Genomic DNA, 26,246 nt, shown 5'->3' with positions numbered 1-26,246 from the left:
CCTAATAATTTATTTTAGCTTCTGCTTACATCAATATTTTGACATTTTAGATGAGACTTTATGTACTGTTTGAAAGAAATAGAAAGAGAAAAATAGGTGGATGGACGGATGAGTCGAGAGGTAGAACAAGTGATAGAGGAAGAGGAGAGAGGCAGAGATCCTTGGTGTAACAAAAGAAAAGACTGTGAAGGGAGAAACGATGCGAACGAGCCTGTTGCAACATATGGGTCGATTAGGACAGTCTCTGGTGTGTCCAGAGGCAACAGTCAGTCTGTGGGGTTTCCTGCCAGCCGTTATCAGAGATACAGACAAATGGATATTTCGAACTAGTGATCGGCTATGGAAACACATGCATTGTGTAAAAAAAATCAAACACTGAAGTGTAAGTGAACAAATAAATACCAAACTACAATGTCCTGGCTGGAGAGCTTTGTTGCATCACATCACATCCCTCATCTCATCTCTCTCTCCCTGTCATTGTTTGCTGTCATCTCTCTGCTGTCAGCTGTCAATAACAGCATCACGCTGCCCAAAAATACTTTATACTAACAAAAGAAATCTTTAGCAAATATTATCCCCAGAAAAAGAAAAACGCTTTGTGTCCTTACATTGATAAAAATCTGAATGCTCTGTGGCCCTTTGCCTTGACATTTTATTTGAGATAGATCTGCTGGGAAGTGGACTGGAATAGAAAGAAAGACCCATAGCTATACTATAGTGCATATACAGTATAGTACTATAGCTACTATAATTCTCTTAGTGGATGTCAGGTATCAAAAGAGCTGCACAAACCATGAAAGATGTGAATACTCTGATGCATAATATAATCATTATAAATAAAGACACCAGCAGCATCAGAGATTTACTGCTAAGTGAAGGCAGCTCTTCACTCTTTGACCAGTAGGAGGTGGAGGGATGTGAGATGTGTACTCCATGATGCTGTGTAGAGAAACACAGAGTCAGCCTTACTCACAACTTTGTTGGTGTCTCTGGCTCTAAGTATTACTCCCCCCCCCCCCTCTTCCTCTCCCTCCCTCTCTCCATATTTCAGTGTTATGCATCTCTCACTCCCTGTCCCTCTCTCTCTCCCTGTGTCTCTGTCTCCCCTCCTCTCTGTGATTCTTCCCGTCCAGATGTCATGCTGGACACGCTGCGCCGCGCGGACCGAGCAGAGACGGACGAGCTCCCTCTACTTGTTAGCAGTCTGTTTATTCTGCAGCCATATCAGCCTCTCTTGCCGTGTCAGCAGCAGGCAATTACAGAGCAGATCGCCAGCCCTGATAATGTCATCAGAGCAGGCCTCACACACAAACTCACACACACACACTCACACAGACACAGTTGGGTATTTATACAGGTCACAAGTTCACTGCTCAGTCACCAGCCAATCTGTACAAAAGTGATGGAGAGTAATTAACTATGTTTTACTAATAAGGAAAACTTTGAGCTGCTTGTATTTAGATTCAATGTGACATTTATTTTTTCTGTTTTTGTCTGTGCAGCTTTTAGTCACTTTTTGGTTGTCATCAACTCATAAATTACATGCAAAAATAATTTTCTTTTGGGGCTTTACCTTTGTAGAAAATAATAGTCTGTTGATTGGACATGCACTGTCTTACTGCTGGGTTTAAATTGACCCAGTTTCAGTCGATATAGTAGCTACGCGGCACAGTTAACTGGGTTAACTTTAACCACATGTGTCCATTGTTGGCATTATCTATATATTACTGTTGGGTCACTGGATCAAAACAACCATCGGATGATTTTCAACCCATTGGCACTGGGTCAACCCAGTTAACCCAGTGATTATTAGTGTAAGTCGCTCAGGCAAGAAATGACTCAGATTTAGGAATAAATTGTAATTCCTACTTCATTCAGATAAAAGGTTTAAAGGTCAGGGGACGAGCAGCGTTGTTTCTCCAGATGCAGACTGGACGCTACTGGCCTGACTGGGTCTATAGCTGCTTAGCATGCTAAACAAGAGTTAACTGACATTGCTTTCCATCACTGGAGACAGCTGTTGGCCAGTAAAGGAATAAAGGTCGATGTTGAACCCTCAACATTTCCTCCAGACCGGTTACAGCTGTTAACGCTAACGTATCAAAACTTCTATAGCTCAATGAAAGTCTGACATTTTGTTTTGTTGTTCTCCCTCTGTAGACTGTGCAGCTCTATAACACCACGCTGTTTCCTCTTTTACAGCAAACAGACAAGAGTCCTAACTGCTGTGGCTGCTAGTAGGTGTCATTTGAATGTAAATATGTCGTGCTGAAGTACTAATGCTCTCGTTTTCCTCGGGCTGAGAGTCCTTGAGGAACATGCACACACACACACACTGAGGTAAACCCTCCAGCTGAAAGGTCCTCTCTGCTGAGTTCACCGCCTCTCGTCTGCTCTGTGATGTATTGTGGCCACTGCGCTGACATCATTGATGTAACCCTGAGTGCTGATTAACAGCCCCGCCTGGTCGGGGTGCACAGATAGATCCGCGGCCGCCTGTGAGTCGTCTCATCAGCTTTTCACAGAGGCAAAGCCCCAAGGATCCGTCTGAAGCCTTCAATATCCACTTATCATACGCAACATTAATATCTGCAACATTATTATCCATATTCCACCGAGGACTACCGAGCAATGGAAGTAATTTTTTTTGTTTTTTTTTGTTAGTACTTTCATGTCTTACCCTGTGGGTAAGAGACAGCTTGAGTATGAATATTTTATCATGTGTATTTAAGAATTTTGTTCCTAAATGAGACATCCTCCAGAATGGCTGTTACACACCAAATTAAAACAAATCATACAGCAATGTAAGTGTTATGTTGACACAAAAATAACTACTGAAAGCTATTGTTTATCCTGGAGATATCCAACAAAGATAATCAGGTATTACTGCTGCACAGTGTATGTCAAAGGAAAAAATACACTCATTCTTCTTCAGAGCGCTGCAGTTCATATGGTCAGCGTATGAGACACAGTGGTGCAAGCCTTCTTATAGAGGGTAAGGCGCTTATACTGAGGGAGCCACAGCTTTGTCAGTACAAGTGTCTTGTGTCTTGTGCACAAAACGACTACAAACGATGTGTTCTGTGTCTCTTTCAGTGACGTTTTGCAGGTGAACTTGAACTCTTCAAAAGCTCAAACGCTGCACCTGAACTTCAGTATTTAGTTCACGCTGGAGATGAAGAGAGGGCGTGTGACTGCTGTTCAAAGCTGCCTGCCACATCAGATCCACCCCGACACTGCTCTGCATACATACACAAAACACTACAGCATGCTATACAAAATATCACAGAGCTGGGAGAATGAGCGGGATTCAGAGGTGCTTGTATTTATGTTCTCATTTATATTTCTTTACTTATGATGTTGTATTTGAATGCATGTTTTTATGGCCTCAGTTTGTAGTGCAACTGTCTCTTAAAAAAGGGGTTAAATGAAGAATGTGATGATAACATTATTCATTATTACATTATTTCCATTCTCTGTTAGCTTTCATTGTTAGTGGTGGAGACTGCCATTCCTGCTGGATTTAAATTCAAGGTATTCATGGCAAATCCAGTTGCATTCGATTTAAATTTCCTTGAGATGAACAAATGTGATGTGACAAATTTGCCCATCTAATTGCAATATGATATTTTTTGTCACATATGCCCTACACAAGAGGTAATAATGCGCCATCTAAGAAGTGATGTGAGGTCTTCAGGGTAGATTTGAGGTGTGTCGCTATCGGAAAGTGACAAGCTGCAACATGTTAGCATGGAGGTTGGTGAGTAAAGGAATGATTATTGATGCTGAACTAATTCATGTTTTTTCCAGACTGGTAGGTTAAACTTACAAACTTCTTAAAGCTTCTTAAACTGAGCTCTCTGACTCCCTACCAGTAAATCTGGACAGACGCTTCAAACTGAGGCTCTGGCCTGGATGACTGTTCACATACTGTAACTGCGACTCCCAGAAATAAACTATACTGGTCAAAATAAATCTGGTCTAGTAGAAAAAAAGAAAGAGCGAGGAGGTGGTGGTGGTGGTCGTACGTCGCTGCTTTAAAGGGATAGTTCAACATTTTGGCAAATTGGCCCATTGCCATAATCCCTATAGTCATAGCAGTAGGTTTGTTACCTTTAATTGTCGGTGCAAGCTATTTTCAGAACGGCGGAGCAGAGCTGCAAACTGCTCAGAGCTATGCTATGAAGCCTAACTTGTCCACGAGAGCGTTTTGGAGTTGTTGGATTGTGTGTTTGATGAGGGAAACCAAGAAATCCCATCTGCCTCCGTAGCGAGCAGCTCGCGGCTCTGCTCCGCTGTTCTAAAAATAGCTTGCACCAACAAATAAAGGTAACGAACCTACTGCTATGACTATAGGGATTGAACTAACCCTGTAAGAAAGATGCAAAGCACCTGACTCGCCCCTCCTTAGACCGTGAGCAGTGTCAGTGTGGACTGGAGCGAAGTTGCTTTGGAGGGAGCACGAGAAGGTCATCACTGACACCCACATTAATGAGAGCCCACATCGAGGGTTGTTGCCCCCGCTGGCCCTCGCCCCTGCTCTTAGACAGGACTGACACTGTGGTGTGCCACCAGCATGGCAGGTAACAGCGCGGTTCATCCATATCTCCGGAGCCGAGAACAGCCCCCACACACCTCTCAGGAACAATTACTGCTCTTCCAGCTCCTCATCACAGATGGTGAGGGCTTTCAGAGCGACTCCCCCTCTCTCGCTCCCTCCTCTCTTCTCTATCTGGGGCTCATTGTCTCTTTGGTTGACTGTGTCTGTCTCTCTCCTCCCTCTCTGTCTTTTTTTATGCTCAGACTATTTCTGTCGCTCCCTCCTCCCTCTGGCTCTACAGCCATCCTCCTCCTCCTCCTCCTCCTCCTCTTTCCCCACGTTCCCTCTCTCTGTTTCTCCAAGCTCGAAATTCAACAGTTCAATTTAAGTCCATTACACCTAAGCCCCTGACAGAGTGTGGCATCCATGGTAACCGTTACTAGACAACAATCTCTCTGCGACTCCACGGCGAGGCCGCTGGCGGCAGGGAGATGCTCTGAAGGCATGCGAGGCGTTTTGACATAAACGCTTGTGTCATTGGCTAAGTGACGGCCCCCCTGTCCTCCAACTGCAACCCCAATCAGGGTTGGGGAGGGACTGCAACATAAATCACGTCAGGCTGACGGGATAAAAAAAAAAAAACGCATTTGTTTAAAAGCAGCATCACAGCGATTCAGAACAGAGGAGTGAATCTAATCTGATAACAATATGTCAACCATCTATTGCCATTCCCTGTGCATTGCTGCCCCTGTAACCCCCCCATGATGGTGAGAAAATGTGGACACGAATGCAGCAGCAGCAGCAGCAGCAGCAGCGACGGCTGAAGTAGCCCTACTTCATGGCTCCGTCCTTGAAGAAAGAGTAAAGACACAGTAAATCACTGACACGCCGTCTAACACCCTACACTAACTACTGTACAACAGCACAGTAATCACAGCAGAGAAAGTCAGCGCTGACCTCCACTCTTAGGAGGCGGCGCTGTAAGTGTACACTGCAGTTCCACCATTGTCCCGACTCATGAAAAGTTGGGCAAACAATGCACACGGAGATAAAGATGCACAAGGAAAAATATGCAAGCTTATAATCACAATCAGGGATAATTAAAGGGACTGTTCATGCAGCGCTTCCCACAATAACACTGCATCGCTGAATTACCATTTAATTGCATGTTGATACAATCAATGCTGCTTTGACAGTAAGCTCGGCGCTAGCAACGGGGCGAAAAACATCCTGTATTTCTTCTCTTGTAGAGGAAGGACAATGCAAAACAAAACATCTGCCTTCAACAACAACCGACAACAATTCATGCAGAAATGATTGCTGCCATTAAAGCGACACACATGATTAACTATTGTTGAGGTTATAAGCTGAAAATATATATTTTTATAGCTTTTCATGAACCCAGATCCCATTTATTTAAGGTCAGGCTTTTATCATTGAGGGTTATAGGGTTATGCCTACACATCCAGTAATTACCTCTATATATAGTAGTTTTCATCCACCATCCCTATGGCTTCAAATTACCTTCTGATATGAGCGATTCATGGGAAATGAGGCCTGCACGTAATCCATCCTGATTTTATCTCACTGATATGAGGCTTGTACACCTCAGAGGTGCATCTCTCCATGGTGAATGTTCATTTGTGGGCTCAATCAAAAAACTAGTGTGCAGGACAAGACTATAGTATAGATTATAGTATTTTTATGAACTAATGCAAAGAGAGGAGACAACAGCACACCAAAGAAAGGAATATTTAGGCTGCTACATCTGCTGTTGCTGCTACTCATTTAAAGTTTTCAACTAGTCGACAGTGGTTATCAAAAAATGTGTCTAAAAAAATAAGCCGTGTGGTTTTAAATATGTTTTTCATAACAGGATGGTGTTCAACCCTAAAAAAAGAAAAGAAAATTGAAAACCTGTGAATATTTTCTGTGCATGTACCAAAATTGGTCCAGATGTGGAAGATATATGGGTAGTAAAACCTGCACTAGAAGAAGCATGCGGCTGCTGCGTGCATTTATTTTTGCGTCTGGGAGCGATAGTGTTAAACCACACTCACTGATAACAGTGGCCGCGGCTGTCGCCAAATTAATCAGGATTACAACTTTAATAACTCAGAGTTCCCAACTTTTAAATGACCATTTTTCTATCAAAGGAAGTCCAGAAATGTACAAAGTGCATTAACTCTTCATAACCTTCATTATCATGTCACACCCAGCCTCTGACATTCCTCCTCGTGACCCCCCAAAAGAAGTGGAGCTTTAATGAAGTCGGGGTCTGCGAATGCCTGAATAGCCCTGGGCTCCCATTTGAATTAAATCTGTTCATCCGTGCCAGTGTGATTTCTCTGTGGTGCCGAGGCAACCAAGGGCCTTCTGAGTCGTGACATTTGTGCCATGGATGGTGGAGCAGACGGGGAGGTGAACACCCATCTGCCTGTATCCCTGACCACTAATTCCAAAACCCAACACAATACACAGGCTCCAGCTGGAAAGACCGAGGTGAGAGGTGAGAGAAAAGCTCACAGTGTGAGTCAGATGTAATATTCACATGCTTCCCATTGGGACAGGTGAGGAGAAGAACACACACCTCGAGACACACAAACAAACCTGTTTCCGTATCTCAGACTGTCTGATTCTCGAGGCTCAGGTCACACAGTCCTCGGGGTGTACTTTTACTATTACATAATCATCTCTACTTACATCCAGTCCTTGCATGGGGAATAGTATCAGTGTCACACCAAGCTAATTGACACATTAAGGTAATTCGACTCAGACTTAAGTAATTATTGTGTCATCTGTATTCAAAGATGAGAAAAGTGACAGACAGCAGAGACTGGATTTAAGAGGTTTTAGAGTGACAGTAAACCTTATGACTTGCTGGCCTCACCTTCATGTTTATTGGACAGGCAGGAAATTTCAGCAAGAAACTGGAAATGCACATTTCCCAAAATGTTGAAATGTTAAATACGAAAAGGCTTTAGGCCATGTATGTGCCAGAATGTGGTTTATATCAAAGGTCTCATATTATATAAAGTGAGATTTCTGTGTTTATTCATGCCAGTGACAGACAAAGCTGCAGTAATATGGTTTTTTGGATGTTTATCTGTCTTTTCTATTAGTCCATCTGTGAACATTTTATCTCTGACAAAAACTTCTTCAAATTTGGCACAAATATTCACTTGGATTCAAGAAAGAGATGAGTGATTTTAGTGTACAAAAGGTCAAAGGTCAAGGTCATGGTGAGCTCACAAAATGTGGTTTTGGCCTCAGTCCACAGAGAAATGCACACAGCCTGTATTCAGAAACTAAGACTTTTGAGGAGTCATCAGGACTTCTGTAACTTTGTGATGTCACAGCGAAGCAGTCTCAGCCAAACTGCCCAACTTTCCCCCCAAATCTGCTCTATATTTATTCAACCAGTCAGAAAACTGTTGTTATTAGTAGAGCTGCATGGAGAGGAGATGCAACTGCACTGAGATGGTTTTTGGTTTCTGGTCAAATGTTGATGCTTTCATCAGCTTTGTTTTGACTTTTCCGAAACTTTCTAAAGTCTCCAATGTCAACCCATCCATCCACCCATGCACCCAAACTTTTTTTTGCTGCCCTTCCTAAACCGAGTTGTGGATACAAAACAGACCGAGGTCGTGGGGTCACGTCCCTGAATCTCCTGCCAGCAGGTGTTGAGGTTGCTGCGTCTGTGGCGAGCGACACCTGTTCCCCATCGCTCACTCACCAAGGTCCCACTGCTTCTGCCATCAGCCGCTGCTGAAACAAGGGCAGAGCTCGACAAGCCTCTGGAAAACTGATTGTGAGAAGCACCGGGGAGACGGCTCAAACGACAGGTATTAGCAGAGCAGAGGCTCCTGTGAGTCATTAGCTCAGGTAATAATGGATTGCTTTGTGGGAGGTTCTATTGTGTAATGATGCATATGATGGCATAAGCCCTGGTTTAACGACATATTAGGCCTGTAGTGAATACAATTTAACCGGGGACCCACATAAAATGTGTCATTTGATCAGCAAATGACGTTTAATCCTGCAGATATTCAGATCATCACTTCCTGTGTGTCCTTGTGAGGATTTCAGCAGCTCATTCTCTGCGTGACTCTTTGAAATGTTCAGTCCACATACCTTTCCTGTGATGCACGCTAACAGATTTCCTTACATGGTGGCATCGCTGTGGGAGGTTTCCACTGTACAATCAGGTAGATGGTGGTGTAATCCATCCACACACACCTATACAGTCCAAATGATTATTTTAATCTGAATGAATTTAACACGGAAACACGATAAAGGACTAAGCAAGAGGGGTTTTAATAGAAAATCTACAGCAGCAGCCGTCCTCCAGCGAAATGACTGGAGGTCAGAGTGATGCTGAACACACTAATCCGGTGTCTGTCGTGCTGTGCTTTTACACTGTGAGATGTTAAGACGGTTCAACTTATAATGTCAGTTTCCCCGCCGCCTTAAATATGAACTAAAGATGAATATTTAATTCAAAGTTGACTAAAGAGTTGTGAAAATAAAAGGAAAACTAGTAAAATACTTATCTTCTCCATGACTATGAGGGATCTCGGGAGAAATTTAAAATCTCAAACAAATCATGCCTGAGAGTCTGCTGAAACCCATTTCTATAAAAAGTTAATATGATCTATTGTATAAGTAATGAAATACAAATGAAACGCAAAATGCAACACAGAGTTATATGCAAAGTATGTATATTGAGGATATGTAATTGATAACTTATAGGGTAAAGATGATATTATGTATATTATATTAAGTTAGGAAGAATTAAAGTATTAGTCGACGACTCTAAATTCCTACATAAAGTGGATACATGCTTCCTCTATCTCGGATTACAGTGAAGTTGCCAGAACCATCAGCAGCCTCACTCCGACCTACTGGCACATCCACTGGGAGATTCCCGGTGCCATCTGTAATGGCTGGTGGAGCTGGTGATAAGGAAACGGGGTCTTTATCTCAGCCCAATTAGGCAGCTAATTGATTCAATACCAGTCATTTAGAGTTCCTCCAGGCCCGGGATTGAGCACTTCAGCCCTTTGAACAGACGTGAAGTCCCCGGAGGAGAGAAACCAGAGAGAGGCTGTGTTCGACCGCACCGAGTCTGGAGATTATAATCTGGGCAGAAAGAAACTTCATGAGTTTAAAAATAGAATAGAGCAGGAGTAACTCTGAAAACACCAAAGTGGTCATTGATTATCACCCTCTTGTTTTGTTATCATATAAAACTAATTAACTAAAAATAAAAATAATGAAAATTGACTGTTACAAACTCTCAGAGGTGACGAAAACTAAAAACAAATGTTCAGTTTAAAATTAACTGAAAAAACTTTTTTTGATTAAATATGATTTGATTACCAAAATAATAGGTGATAATTAATGTTCATTGATCAACTAAGGGATTATTCTGCTTATTGCTGCATCTCTAATCATTTCATTGTCCAATCAGTAATATTATAGCTTTACTGGATCCACACGATGTTTGTATCAATGTGAGGGTTTTTCAGATATTTAATTAACTAATTAATTGATTCTGTGGATTAGTCAAGGCCCACCAGTCTTATTGGATTATTATATTTTAATTGGATTTCCAGGACATGGTTTATAGTCCTGCTGTTTTTCACCTGTTCTGAGATTTGCTGTTTATGTGGCAAATACACACAATATTTGGAGAAAGTGAAACTTGTACTATAATTATCAGAAGTGGTAAAAAAAATCCTTCCAAGAACTGCTAAAATTAAAAAAGGCTGTAAATATTCATTTATTATTGGAAACCTCACTCTCCATATGTGCTGAAGTGCATGTTTGCCTGAAGAAGGATTTTACATTTCTGCATGTTCAGCTGTTTTACTGGGCGCTCACTAAAAGAGCGTCTTAGTTATGCTAGAAATGAATTTGAATTAATGAACTGAACGTGTACCAGCTCAACACTGGCTTAGTTTAATTACAGATCACCAAACCAAAGTCTTTCCCAGGAACTTTCTAGAGAATTTAGAACATAAAAAATCCGTGGGAAATTATTAGGAAACTAAATTTACTACATCATGGTGTAAATTAACAGTGCTGGGAAATGACTAAATAGATTTACACTGACACTGTTTCATATTCAATCTTCAGGTACATGTGCTTTATTCAAGTATTCCCAAATTATAGGAATCTTATCATGGAGCCCTGCATTCAAATTTTAAAATTCATCGATGAAGATTAATAAAAACTGAGATACTGTTGTAATACCAGAGCGTTTTTCTTCCAAATCTTTGTGTCATAAAAATCTAAAAAATGACAAATGTAAAAAAGGCAGGAACTGTGTTTCATATTCAACATTCAGGTACACGTTCTTTATTTTAGTATTCCCAAATAATAGGAATGTTATCGTGGACTAATTGAAGCTGAAAAACTGTTTTAATACCAGATTTGTTTTTAGATTGTAAAAATCTATAAAACGACTAATTAAAGTCCATTGCACATTTTAGACACTGAGATGAGGCCACTCTATTTACCCTTTCCATGTGGTGCTAATCTACCACTGTCTCCATCTTCCCACTTCCACTCTTCTAACACTTCCCCTCGACACAGCGACGACACTGTGAGGAAGAGATTCACTGGAGGTCAGATGCGGGTTGACTGCTAACAAAGACGATGATAAGTTTGACTTTTAAAGCAACACAAAGGCCACGGTCACGAAGCGCACGGACTCACAGAGATTCATGTGGCCCGTGACCCCGGCAGAGGGAAACGTAATGAGCTGTAAGTTCAGGAGTTGCGTGCTCCAGGTTCGATCACGTTGAGAGTGGCAGACAGACATTATTCATGAGCTGATGAGCCGGAGGATACCGTGTGGAGCTTCACATGATGAAACCACAGGTGGTTCCTGCAGGTCTGATGTGGTTTTGATAGTGAAACCAAACCTCAGAGGGAAGCTGCTTTAATATATTATCAATATTTAATCCGTGTAAACTTGTCCTCCACTACATTACACACACACGCTCTTGTTTGTAAAGGCAATCGCTCCGCTGTGCACACACACACACACACACACACTGAGGTTACCTTGATCCAAATTACATTTACATACACCTAAGTCCTATTAGAGATACAGTTTAGTTTGAGCAGCAGTGGACTGTCAGAGTCAGTGACAGAGACACACTGTCCTGAATTTAAATGCAGCGATTCCTAAAACTTTTTAACTTGTGGCCTATTAGAGTTAACAAGTGTCTACAGGTCGTGTGTGTTTATGCACTCTTAGGGCTACGTAAACATAAGCACATTTTATGGAAATATCACTTTTTGAAGGCTCTTTAACATATATCTGAGTGTTTGTCTTGCCTTCTGGCCCCCAAAATGTGAGAATTGACAAAAAAAAAATGTAATTTTCAGGCTCTCTGGATTGAAATCCACGTGGTTTTACGAGCTGTTCCCTCAGTTGTCTTCCAGTGATGTAACTAGGATTTGAATTTGCATAATACCACCCCAACCTGTGACCGGTAGAAGGGGCGGGGCGAAACAGTGGCTCATTTGCATTTAAAGGGACAGGCACTGAAACCGGCTGTTCTGAACAGGGCTGTTTTGAGAATATGAAAAGAGCTGTGATGTTTGATCCTTGGGGTATTTTGACCAAAGCATGTCACAGACATGACTTTAAGACACCTGGGAACTATTTTAATTTGTGGAAAGGGGGCATAATATGTCTCCTTTAAAATCAATTTATTTCTACACTTTTATTATCTAACAAGAGGGATCAGGTTTTCTGACTTTAAATAAACATTAGTGTGTTGATTTTGAATTGTTGCTTGTATTATTTTACCATTCAGGTGAATTCAGAGCAGGTGCCTTACCAATACCAAGTATGAATATGAAATGTATTTTTTAATCCACCCCCTATGACCCAATGAGGGGACTAAGAGCCAGACCTAAAAGCCTCAGCAGAGTTTCCTGGGATGAACATGGTGGAGTGTGTTACTCCAATGCTCCTCTGATGCAGATAAAATGAGTAAAACCACCAGAGAGAGCTACTACTACTACTGCTACTACTACTACTACTGTACCACCACTTTCACAACTAAAGAAGCTTTCAGTGTAAATAGGTGAACACAGACTCTCAGTGGTTGGTGTCAACAGGGACCTCAACATGTTTGTTTCCTCCAACCATTAAAAAAATGACTCAACTGAAGTCTGGTGGACACGATGTCTCAGTAACACCTTAGAGAGGAACTTCCTGACATCTTCCTGGAACAACCATCCACTAATGGTCAAAGATGCTGAATAGATTTTAATAGTTAAAAGTTAAAGGTCAAGGTCACAGTGACCTTAAAAAGGTGGTTTTGGCCTCATAGATGCAATATTTCAATCCACCACCACAACCAGGGTTGAAGTCTCATCTGAGGTTCAGCAGAGTGAATCTCCTCAATAACTTTTTATAGGATTTTTCTCCCAGTAAATTCACACGTGTGTACTGTTACTTCCACTTCTCTCACCTCCTCCACCTCTGCCGGCGCTGGCTTAGCTGCTGCTAGAGGTGCGACTGCAACTAGAGCTGTGCTGCTCCCACCGACTCTGCAGCTGCTACACTAGAGTGACTTTTACAACAACAAACACTGCTGCTGCTGCTGCTCCACACCAACAACACCAACCAGCAGAAGTTACTGCTACTACAGTAGCGTGAGTTCATATCGTGTATAGTGTTGACTGCTGTAAATCTCACAGGCGCCGTTCCTGCTGCCACACATCAGAGTGGAAACCAACAAACCGATGAAGGAATGAGGCCAGAAGATGGAGGCTGGAGCCATCAGCGAGTGCGTCTGCAGGTTGAGATAATGATGCCGACTGCGAACAGCACCATGTTCATATTAAATTTTAGGTGAGCACTGTATTTAATTTGTGGCTCAGACTGATTGAAGGCCAATCTAATTTCCTGCAAAGTAATTTTGGTCTTTGCCCATTTACATTTCCCCAAACCCAGTCGTACCTATTTTTACTGAACAGTGGAACGGTGCAATGAAGACATCATCATTTTCTTAACAGTGTGTTTTCAGTAATGTCCATTCAAACTTCATCTGTCTTGGCTGTGCTGCTAATAGAGGACTTCAGAGTTGCTTTGGTTTTAACATCGTTTCGATAATACGACTCACAGCTCATTTGGAGGTAATGAATGTGTGTGTATGTGTGTGTGTGTGTGTGTGTGTGCTGGAGAAAGGACCTGGCCAAGCTCAAACAATAGCGTGTTAAATGCCCTCAGATGCCACAGGAGCTCAGTGAGAGAGGAGGTGGGGGTGGTGGGGGGGGGGGCGACTGGTGGCACATTTCCCCACGCGAGCCATGATTTGAATGGAAAGTGGCAAGGTGGGAGATGGATTACCACAGCAGGGGGAGGTGGGCGGGGGGGTATTAATCCTACAGCCACACACACACACTCACACTTCCATCACATACACAGAAACGCCCTCGTGCAGAGCACTTGACATTGGTGCTCCTCCTCAACACACCACCCTCCATGAGCGATGATGATGCCACCGACTGCTTTGTAGCACACTTTTTTTGCAGTGTCATTTGAAGGACCCACACTTCCAAAAGTCCCCGCAACACCCCACGATTATTCTCTCCTTGGTCCTTTCTTCTTTCTTTTTTCTAAAATGTATCAATCACCTCATTCTTTAGTAGTCTATATTATACAGCGCATGTGTGTTCTTTAGACCTTGCTGTGATTAGTTTTAGCCTGAAGAAGAAGATTCATCTCTACACATCCTTTATTAAGTTCATTATTCTGTTCAATATCCATTAGTTATTACATGATAACATACTAGAAAAATAAGTAACTGGTTGAGTTGAGTGAGTAGATGTTCAGTAGATGACCTTTATCAAGCAAAAATAAAACAAAAACTGTTCAGCATCTCAAATAGAGGAGGCTTTGGTGTTCTTCCTGATTCCAACTCTAACACTTCAGTGCCAGTTTAGACTATTTGGCCTACAAGCTACAGAATAACATGGTATTTGCGCATTTCTGTGCAAGGTGGTTTCTCCTTCTGCCTCGACCCAGAGGTCAGAGGTCACAGTCAAATACAAAGCAACAGCCCTGCAGGGCACAGTGACTTGACTGAAGGCACTTGAGCAGGACAGATACATGCTGACACACTATCATGAACTCTGATTCTCTGGTTCATGGCTCATCTGTCACTGTGCCATTCTGTATCAACTGTAAGTACAGAATGAAATGCTCTACTGTCTCGTGCAGTAACAAATCAGTGTTTATGATGTCAGCTTTGTCCTTGAGCTATTTGTGTCATTGTCGACGCACGATTGATTTAATTTACTAAACTAAAAGTTGAGTAGGTTTTACATCAAACTTTTGTAGCTTAATTGGTGACTCTAAATTGCCTGGACTAGCCTACTAACTATTAGATTTTTCTTTTTTTACTGGATCTCCCTCAGCGTCTGTTGTAGCAGTTCCCATCATCTCTAGGTCCATATATTAAAATACATCCACTTCTGTAATGAAATATCAAAGTCAAACCTGTCACCTTGTTTTCCTCTCTTCATCATGTGTTTGTTTATACATGTGGGGACATGAATGTATAGACGCATATATGAAGATGTATATGCAAATGTACACTATGATCAGTTATCACCATGGTTCTCACTCTGTGCACAGTGTTTTAGGTTAAAATGTTAAAAAAAAAGGCATCTAGATGTTTAAATGTCAGGAAATGTTACAATAATATTGACTATATAATATCAGTGACATGGTTGGTTTAAGAGGCATCTGCATTTGTTTCTTATGAAAGTGGTGATGTTGTTTGGTAGCTTTTTATCACTCTTAACATGGGAAAAGCATGTAATCTGTGCGGTGGTTTTGTGCAATTAGTTGATGGTAGTCTGTACATGTATGTGTGTGAATTTGAGATGTTTTATAATGTGTACTGTATTGTATGCACATTGGTAGTTTGTACTTCCTTTGAGGCAATTATGGTCTTCTTCTTATCATCATCATAATAAAGAAGCCTTGAACATAACTGTTTATTTTACTGTATATTTTAAACAATATGCATCTGCATAATTAATCATCCTTCATCCACAGACCACGTTTGACACGTGTTTGAATAGAGCTTAATATTCATCCAGATTCAAACTGAAAATGTCCATTCCCAGTAAAATAAGACAAATAACTGTTTCACACTTTGAATAAAAACTCCACAAGTCTGACACGAACATCAACATGCCTCAGCACCCCAGTCACTTCAATAACATCCCACTCTGTCCTCTACTAATGTAGAAGTGACTCTCATTCTGACTCTGCAGGGTTGTGCTGCAGCAGCAGTAGCAGCAGCAGCAGCAGCAGTAGCAGCAGCAGCGGCAGCAGCAGCGGCTCGCCGGGCCACCTCACCAGAGGTGCTAATGGTATTGACCACTTCAGTATAAGTTAGAGAAGGGCATAGCTGGAGCCGGCAGTAAACAACTCCAGACTGACAGGTCAGGGTGACTGTTGGCTTGATTGCTTTCATTACTCACACACTGTCCAAAGTCAGACCTGCCAGCCTGGGACTTGCTCACATCTCCCAGATTCTGCGATCAGCGTTGTAGCGTGTGAGCAAATCTACAAACGTTTGCAATGTGTGATGTAACTGCTGGTAATAAATAAAAAGATGAGTGTACAAATGAGATCTGATGATTATTTTTGTGTTCCTGCTTTGATCATCCACGATAGAGAGATAATAGGTAAAGAAACAAGAGTTACATTGTGTTTTCTTTAGTTGCAAAGAATCGTTGGTGGAAATGCTGCTCGGAAAAAAATGGAGCAAGGCTGTTGCATATGAAAAGGGGAAAAAAAACAAAAACAAAACAAAGCCTCATAGAATATTCATCAATCCTGCTCCTCCACTAAGGCTTTAATAAGGAGGAAAACAAACCCAATCAGCCCCACATCAGTGCTTATGAACAACAATATAATCGCCACATTATATATGAAAAGTGAGAAATAATCATATCATTCACATCACTGCGATTTCTGCAGCACCTACTGCGGCAATAGGAGAGTGTGTGTGTGTGTGTGTAACCCCTCTGCTAAACACTGGCTTGTGTTTTCTCTAATTTCAAATCAAAGCGATTTCATCAGCACGGGCACATTCATAAAAGATGATCCTGCACGGGAAATAATACAGAAAAGCTTTTTCATTACCTCCTCGTCATATATTGATCAAACATTTATTACCCTCGATCAAACATTCATTACCTCCTGCATTTTAAGAATAACTAAGTAGACGTATCTGGTATTACTCACTGTCAACACCGTCTGTGCTTTCATTAGCAGTGCGGTAGTGCTGCTGTCTTTCTAGGATCTGAATGAGCAAAAATCTTGATCATGTACATAATATATGTTCACAGTATAGAGGCTTACGTGCCGCTTCCTGGAGACAGAAGAAAGGTTTCACTTTCTTTGCCCCGTTAGTGCACGACCCAAACAAAGCAGCTGCTTTGATCTCTGGAGACTAAACCTGGCCATTGGCATGAGTCTTGCTTGACTCCAGCTGTCGTCACCTATCCTCATCTCTCCCTCCATCTGAGCAGATCGCTCTCTTCTTCCACTTCCCCTACACCCATTCTGTCTGTTACAATCCTGACTCCTTGCTCGCTGCAGCGAATTCAACCGTCCTGCTGCAGAAACCTTGATGGCTTGCAAGAAACGGAGAAGATGTATGAAGAATTGAGGTTGCGCGTTTGCACTATATGTTTTAAACTGTCAGCACGGCGGCACATTTTCATTGGCCTTTGATGGAGCAGTTTGGGGACCTGTGGGGAGACACTGTACATACTGTATGTCCTCACTGCGGTAGATTGAAGAGGAAAGAAAGGTTAAAGTGAAGCTATAGCCTTGAATTCACTCTCTTCTCCTCTCTTTATAGCAGACAATCACTTTTCTCCACAGTGACCAGTAAATAGAGATTTCTGGGTCATCTGTATCTATAAAATTCAGCCCATCACATTGCAGGATTGTTAACAGAGAGTGCTGCACATGCCATGGAGACTACATTATTGCTCTATTTTTGGGAATGTCTGAGGGCACTATACAGAGCATAAATTAGACACTCAGTATTCACCCATTCTAGAAGGTGGATGGTAAATTACACACTCTTATTTTGTATATCAGGAGTGGTTTGGGACAGAAGCTGTCAAACTTTTGCTTAACAGCTGCTGCTGCGGCCACAAGTGGCAATTACAGGATGTAACTTGGCACTAAGTGCATATACTTTTTAAAAAGTTTTTTTGGTGCATGTTTTGCTTTTATTTAGATTGGACAGTGAAAAGAAACAGGAAGGTCAAGGATGTGGAGAGAGGGGAGAAAATACAGCACAGGGCCAGACTTGAACCCATCGCCACTGTAATTAGAACTAAGCCTACGCCACATGGAGGGTGCACCCAATACTTTCTGTGACCGGCTGCAATACAACACTGGAGTCAGCCCTATAAACACACATGTCACTGACTGAGTAATGAAGTTGCACCATTAGTCGGCCAACTAGGGTTTTGGACTTTCTCAATTGTTTGTAACTCATTAAAAAGATCTGGGCAACAAGCGGTAATTTAGAAATTTTGTGACTGTGACTTCACGACTTCTCGGAACTTAAAAGAGGTTACAATAAAAAAATAAAAGTTATGAGAACTGTTCGCATCTGTTTTGAAAGAGACTTGGTGTTAAGCTCAGAGTCACATTTCATGCTCAAGTATAATTATCAAGTGTGCACTTTTATATGTGAGCATATCTATATCTCTTGACTTTATATTTCAAATTTCAAGCATCTAATTTAGCTGAATATGTTTAAATTCAGGGTTTAGTGGGATTAAACGCAGCCAAAATGAGATGTGTGACAGGCAGCTTGTCAGTGTGTGTGGGTTAAACCTGTGCCAACACATAGAGGGAATAAAAAAACAAAACAAAACAAAAAACAAGGAACATCATAGAGCAGCGGAGGAGTGTTTGGAGTGATGCAGCCATCACTCATAAAGACCTGCATAGTAACTGCTCTTCATCATGACTCTGACTCTCAGAACCCAGGGAGCCGGCACCACTCAGACAGCGCTGCCAGACCCAATAACGTAAACATAATGAGCTGAAGTGTTTGGAGGCAACAGCCAAGTGTGAGATTCTGCACCCTCCGCACCAGCTTGTGAGCCTCTCCCATCCCCTGGCCCTGAGCGAGGTTAGATAACACTGCATTAGATAACGGAGCGCGAATCTTAAAAAAAAAAAAAAAAAAAAAAAAGCCTGTTGGCTTCTTTCAGCAGACATTACCGACAACGAGCTGGAAACAAGACGACAAACAAAACTTATGATAAAAACTTGCTTTGATTTGGATTCTTCTACGTCCTATTTTTATTTTTATTTTTATATTCACCTTGCTGCAAAAGTAAAGCGCCCTAAAGACGGGCTTGTTGTGCAGAGGAATACGAGCTTGCAGTGAGTGATATTGCCCCTGCCGGAGAATACACAACCCCAATATGAGCTGCACCACCCGCTCCTATCAGGTGTTTGGGGTCATGAAGCAGGACTTCCATACAAACTGGGGAACACTCCTGTGAGTCACACTGTGTAACAATGAAAAACAAACAAACAATAATTTGCTTGAATTGTGAATGTAAAAAACATATACAACAGCTACTAGACTGTGTGTTTAGGTTAAACGTGTCTTATCATAATAATGGCTACTTGCTCTGCGGGGATGGTAAACGATAACAGCTCCCAGACTCGCTGTTCTCTATGCAGATGATGACACTGTCTGGGGAGACTGTCGGTATAATGGAAATGATTTGGCATGAGTTTTAGATGTTATATGAAAGCTTGTGTGTGTATGTGTGTGTGCATGAGAGAGAGAGGGTTCTCAGGTGCACAGTGGTGTGAAAGCAAAGGGTCGCAGCAGCAGCGGGTGAACAGGGCACATATTAGGGCTCCCAGAGTGAAAGTTCAGGTAACAGAAGTGGACAGAGAGGAGACAAAGACGCCTGGGGAGAGACGGAGGCTACAAACAGTGAGAGAAAAGACACTGACAAAGTGTGAGAGAGAGAGACAGAGACAGAGAGAGAGAGAGAGAGAGAGAGCGAGAGAGAGAGAGAGAGAGATAGAAGACAAAGAAATAGGTTCAGTACTGCACCTTTCTGCAGACTCATGTCTACCATGCGAGGCTCGGCCAGCTCCAGGAAGAAGTTCTTGTTTTTCTCATACTCCTCATCGTCAATAATTTTCACGTGAATAAGTTTGCTGCAAGAGGGAGAATAATAGGAGGGGAGGAAAAGAGAGGAAGGGGTGTGAAAGGAAAAAGAGAGGGGGAGGAAGAGGGAGAGAGAAGAAGAAGAGAATGGTTAATTTGCAATGGAGGGATTCAGGAAGAGCAACTGTAAGTAGGATTAATAATCAGCATGGAAGAAAGGTTAGGAGGTGAGAGGTCAGCGTACTGGACCGGACTGTCAGTCGGCGACCGGTTCGGCTGTCGTGGGTGTCATGACAACCACATTTATCACGCCGTCAGGTAGAAGTGGAACAGAAGGGGGCAAAAAGCGCGCCACAGCAGGGAGCGGAGAAAACTACACAACGAAGTGAAAACAGCAGCTTGTAAAACGTGTGAACGGACACTTCACAAGGGTAGAAAAAGGTGAGTGAACGACAACTGAGAGAAACTGTCGCTATAAAAAATCGATTTTTACGGCCCGATGATTCAGTCAGAACACTTTCAATAAGGCGGCGGGATGGACGCCACGTGGAGCGACGTCTCCTCTCCAGGCGGAGACGAGGCTTCGACTTATTGCTGAGCTTATTGCTCCGGTTTGAGGAGAACAACCCTTTAATGAAGTCAAATGTCTGGAGGGGTGAGGCTCTTTCTCAGGAAAAAGAGCCGTGTCTGACATCATCACACAGAAAACAGCTCAATATGGCACCTCGGCCCCAGCGGCGTTCTCGCCACTGATCGCCCTAATTGATCTTTTTAAAGAGTTATTGACGAGTGCAGGCAGTTAAGTGGTCAGTAGGTACCCAGATGTCTCCGCGCCTCCTCGCCACATCACAGTGGGAACTCCTCCAGGAGCAGCTCTGTTTCTGTGAATTCAATCGCAGCTCGTGCAGACGCATCACCGCACCACCTGCACATCGCGCGCATCACGCCGGCCTTGATGCCGGAGAGCGGAAACAAAACCGACAGCGCTGCAGACGAGTCATGACACTCGCTGCATCCGCTCTCTTAGGCCTCACAAAGCATTCACTGCGAGCGGCAGACAAGTCAACAATAGTCGACAGCGGCGCAGCTAGCCCTGAAATAGGAATGACATACTTTATTATGAGTCTGACATCTCATGGGAAGACGCTTCATCCAAGCAAAAATACAATTTTTTACGCATGTTATTTGGGAGAGCGTTAGGAAAGCAGGGGTTCGGCTAATAAGATAAGTGGCACAGCAGCATTCATTATGGATAGCTGCTCATGTATCATGTATCGAGTCAAAAAGCAGCTCGTTCCCTGACATCCCGCTGATGTACTTCTTGCACCGTGACATATAGCGCAGCTCGCGTCAATCAAAGCCCTGACACACGCTTTTGCACGCTCATAGGAAAGCACAAATTGTCTCTCATACACCCACACAAACACAGATATTTATACATGCAGACTCTCACACTGCATATATGGTATATAAAACTATTAATCCGTCATCTCCAGAGGAATTAAAATGTATATACAGTACATACTATATATTACTATAGTATAATTCCCCCTCCCTATATGTGGTTGAATGTGAATCCTGCTCACTGAAGGGAAGACTGCTATCTAAGATCCTCTTACAGTACACACAGCAGAACAATCCATCTCTCTTTCTCTCACTTCACGTCCCACCGGCAGGGCTTTCCTCAGATTGCTGGACGAGATGTCTGCAGTGCTGCCGCCTGGAAAAGTACCTCAGCTTTTCATCAGGAATGAGAAAAGGAAACACTGAATCTAATGGACAAATGGGATCTGACACACACATACACACACACAAAGCCTGGTTGTAGTCTGGAATTGGTTTTACATGACATGCATGTAAAGGCACGGAGAACCTGCACATGCAGCCTGTGTGACCATGTACAAAACATGCAAAACACAGGTGAACACTCAGCAGCTTGGCTGACTGACACGCTATTGTGCTCGATAGAAAAAACGTATATGCTTGACCCCTGTTCATTCCCGTTTCAATATGAGGAGTTGAGAGTATCACTGGGCCTCAGATTTTATGGTTTGATTAAGAAATGTACTTTAGGGTGGCACAGTGGCACAGTGGTTTGAATCCACAGCGAAAAGGTTCTGAGTTCAAACCTGCCACCTGGCCTTCCCGTGTGGAGTTTGCATGTCTGCATGTTCTCGTGCTGCAGCTTCCTCCCACAATCTGAAGACATGAAGCTGTATGTTTAATGAATGAATGACTGAACATTCATTTTAGACTTACAGTATGTATCAAATAAGCACAAAACTGATATTCGTATCTCGTCCTCTTTGAACTATTATTTCTATGTCAGTCTGGGGGAGAGCATCAAACTATAAACATGCACTGTGACATTCACAGGTTAAAGTTAATAGTTAAATGAAAACAATGAGCAGAAAGATGCTAAAATGCTTCATAGAGCTAGAGGGAAGTACAGAGAGCAATAAATCTCTGTGAGTATGTCACTGACACATTATACATAATTATTTCATCAATTGTTAATATAAAAATATTGATGGAAGCTGCTTTAGAACGGGACTTTAAGATTGTGTAATAAAGCAGGACAGAGCTTCAGGCCTTTATCATATCAATTAATATTCCCTTCTGGTTTTGCAGATGAGAGGGCATCCGGCTTCTTGGAAACTTAATCTAGTGATAATAATGATAATGATAATTAGCATTATTATAAAATAATGATCAGCAGACAACTACTGATAATAAATGAACATTTTTGAAAAGTCCGATGTCATTTAGGTCCAATTAGATTTGATTCTCTGCTGGAGTTTGTTTAGGTCACCCTTATTAGACAAGGGACTGATGGAAGTCAATAAAAAACAATCATGTAGTAATCAACAGCCATGTTAGCATCATGGGAACATTTGAGCAGCTGCGCATTGTATCACACCTTTGTGTCTTATTTCACTGGAGCTTGACGAAACAAATTAACGTATCGGTGTACCTGCAATTAGCTCACAGGATACACAGCAAATTAATGGAGCAAATTTGACAAAGAAGTTTGATTTACTTTACATTCGCGTGGATGTGTTAGAATGAAAACACAGAACCGTGCAGAGATCAGTTTAACACATGTGTCTGATGAGTGTGAATGCAAAAACACTCAGTTATATTCCCACATGGCATTAAAGCAACCACAAACGTCATATTTAAAGAAAAGGAAGATAAGAAAGATGATGATAGAAAATCCTCCTCATACACTCAGAGAGCAGTCTGAGGTGTACTGTATTTATGAAGTACAGTTATATATATATAAACCTGACTCCTTTTCATGACACACACCAACAACTGCTAAGAGCTACACAAAGAGACACACCCTCGCTTTGTGGCCACTCACACACCGGCCACAACCACACACTCACAACCACACACATGGAGCAATGAGCAGGGAGCATTAAGCAAAATTTGCATTTGATTGTGAGAATTATCAATAATTCACCCATCTATCCCAACATCTGGCACCAGCTACTGTGGAAAGCTGCAAAACGCCGTTTGCAACGTGTGTGTGTGCGTGTGTGTGTGTGATGATATAATCAAACACCTGCTGTGCACACAGCAGAAATCAGAGTGTGGTGTTTACAGGGACTGTCCTGCTGCTGGTGCAGTGAATGGTGGTGAATTATGAATGGTTTTACTGTGGTGAGTTAACAGAGAAAGTGTAACAGTGCTCACATAACAGTAAATCCACACACACATTGTTGCGTTGTTTACAGTGTGTTGATCAACCTCTTTTTACTGTTGCGTTCAGTTGAGAGTGTGAAATATTTTCAGGTGCCACAGTAAAATTAAAAAGACAGAAAAAGGGTCAAAAGGTCAAACTAATGAAGTAATGGAGCTAAAAACATTAGTGTCATCAGTCTGTTGTGTTAGCCAAGTTGGTATCACTTCATGGTAATGATTCTGCAGACAGAAGACAGGTATAATATGGCTGTGTTATATTTTAACAGTACACATAAGCATCAATTATGTGCTGCTAAAATGTACTAAATATATACCCAATATGTCAAAAACACTAACTGTTAAGTGTACTGAGATAAAAATAAACTCCTGAAGTGACCATTTTTATCTTGAGAGAAGGAAGAGAGTGGGTGGTGATGACGCTAGTGGTTGTACAGTAGCTGCAGTCTGTTGCACCTTTGATGATGTTGGACAATAAATAAGCATGTGGTGCCGGGTGCTCGCAGAAAACAGTGGATCTAGAAACCAACTGTGATAGGTACAGTAACAACATTTTAAGAATAGATCTTATTGATTACACACACAAAAAGTGTGAATCCCTTCCGGTCACTATGCCCAAAACCGACTGGAAAGGGACTGGTGATTTTAAATCAAGCAAAACTGAGAAGTGAAAGGAACAGTTTGACATTGAGAAATAAATAAACGTATTTGCCTTCTTGCACAGTTAAGTGTTGGGACCTCAACCCACATGTTCTCAAACAAAGGGCCATAAAACCAGCTGGGGACAAGGAATGCGCGACAGCAGACAACGCCCGTTAAATCACACCTAGGTGTGATTCCACCCAGACGTTCAAACTCTGGCCTCCCATTGGTCAGTACCTGGGGGAAACCCCAGGGAACCCCGTGACGTCACCGAAGGTTTAAATGCTGCGGCGACGCGCAGCCCCATGCTTTTTCCCAGGTAACGAAGTGCTGCAAGGAGCTCCGGCTTCACGCAACCAGTTACTAAAGGGGGCGCACCAAACGTTTGGACTCAATATACCTAGGCCGCAGTTCTGAGCTTGCTGGACAAGTAAACTGCCTCAAGTTTCATCTGAAACACCTGGATCCTGTGGAGACCGCCGCGCAACCCGCCGCTCTCTCCCTCCTACATCTGCCGCAGAAGTGAAGAACGCCTTTCTTCACGCGCCGACGCCGGACTCCGCCGATACAGAGTTAACTCAGCTGGCCCTCCTTTCTGCCACCCTTCCAGAGGACGACCAGTTTTATCCCGCTGTGGGACGCTACAGCAGCCCCAGGCCATCAGGTCGACGGACCTCATCAGCACTGGGAAGCACGCTTCAGTAAGAGAGCTTTTGTCTGGGCAGCGACTAGAATTAAGCGTGATTTTATTAGGACCTCCGCGTCCTGTTATGTTGATTGTGATTTTGCTGTATGTTTACTAGTTGTATTAACTAGAGTGGTCGATCGATGTTTACTAGTTATATTAACTAGGTCTTAGTCACGTGCTGAACGCAATTCTCCGTATCCGCGTCAGAAGACCAGTGAAGATATCAGAGTGCAGCTCTTTTATTCTCACTGTGGTAGTTGGATACCGATTGGGTTCAGCCCTGACTAATATAACCGATCGCCCCCTTTTAGCCGCCGTTCTCCCTCTTCTCTCTCTCCTTTTTCCTCTCTACTAACTCACACACACGTGCGCAGCCGCGCACCCACACACACACCCACACACATATACCTGCCTATGTAACACAACGGGCCGCCATAAGGGACTCCGCCCCAAACACGCGTCCCAACACGAGAGTTTGTATCAGAGTGATCGGTGTGAGCGACGTGACTGTGATCATTGTGTGTGGACCTGAGGAACACGTGGAAACAGCCACATCGTGTCCATTGTCTCACTCGAACGAGCGCGCCGTCCGTGACGCCATCCGACGTCACTCGACGCCCTCTGACGTCACTCGACGTCTCTCCTCCCCCTCTTAGGCTACACACACACACACACACACACACACACACAGCCTATACACACACACACACACACACACACACACACACACACACACACACACACACACATCATATGCTCATTCTAAGCCATTGAGAGTGTATGTTTGCTGAACTGTTTATTCCTTTGAATTACCTGAACTTGAGTGTGTACTATTAGATGATTTTAGTAATAAATGTCCTTGAACTCAAGTAGTTGTTCTGTGGTTGTTTGTGTACATTCTATTGTGACGCTAAAGCTGGTTATCAGGGTCTGTGCTCGACTTTACGCCTTCATATTTAATTGATTATTCTATTCTATAAGAGATTTCTATAATCGAGACTGATTGTTTGGTCATTGATCCCTGATTTCAGGGTGGTGCCCCGCAGTTATTATTAATTAATTCACTTTAATTAATAATACAAAGTTCTTTTTTCTAGTAATTATTAGTCAATACCGCTAATCCTAACTTTATTAATTTATCAATTAAACTCAATAATTAATAAATTAGTTGACCTGCTTATTGATTATTAATGCTTAATAATTATTGTCAATCACCAAACTCCTATGCAAATCCCCAACATAAATGACGCCCCGTGTGAGGCCTTGATAAACCAGCAAAGCTTCTTTCGTCACAAATTTTGTACACAAATAACACTGAACTGTACAGCTGAATCTGCTTTAACAGCATTCTTCAGCGCCCACCCTCTAGAGTGGATGTGTCATAGTACTGCCAAGTAAAACTAGTGGTAATTGGTGAACAGTCACAGTGTGTGATAAGGAGTAGTAGATT

General features: G+C 42.5%; 1 protein-coding gene across 2 annotated transcripts in view; it reads right to left on the bottom strand.

The window, feature by feature from the left end:
- Positions 1–26,246, bottom strand: part of slc8a3 (solute carrier family 8 member 3) — a 121,711-nt gene that overhangs the window by 16,760 nt on the left and 78,705 nt on the right. For both annotated transcript variants that reach the window (XM_085768532.1, XM_085768531.1), the window contains exon 3: positions 19,702–19,808. In XM_085768532.1, coding sequence (XP_085624658.1) covers positions 19,702–19,808 — 107 coding nt within the window. The remainder of the gene's footprint in view (positions 1–19,701; positions 19,809–26,246) is intronic.

Source organism: Trachurus japonicus, chromosome 22 (genome assembly GCF_045865225.1).
Source record: "Trachurus japonicus isolate A0001 chromosome 22, Traja_1.0".
Lineage (NCBI taxonomy): Eukaryota > Metazoa > Chordata > Actinopteri > Carangiformes > Carangidae > Trachurus > Trachurus japonicus.
This window is presented reverse-complemented; position numbering and strand designations above follow the sequence as displayed.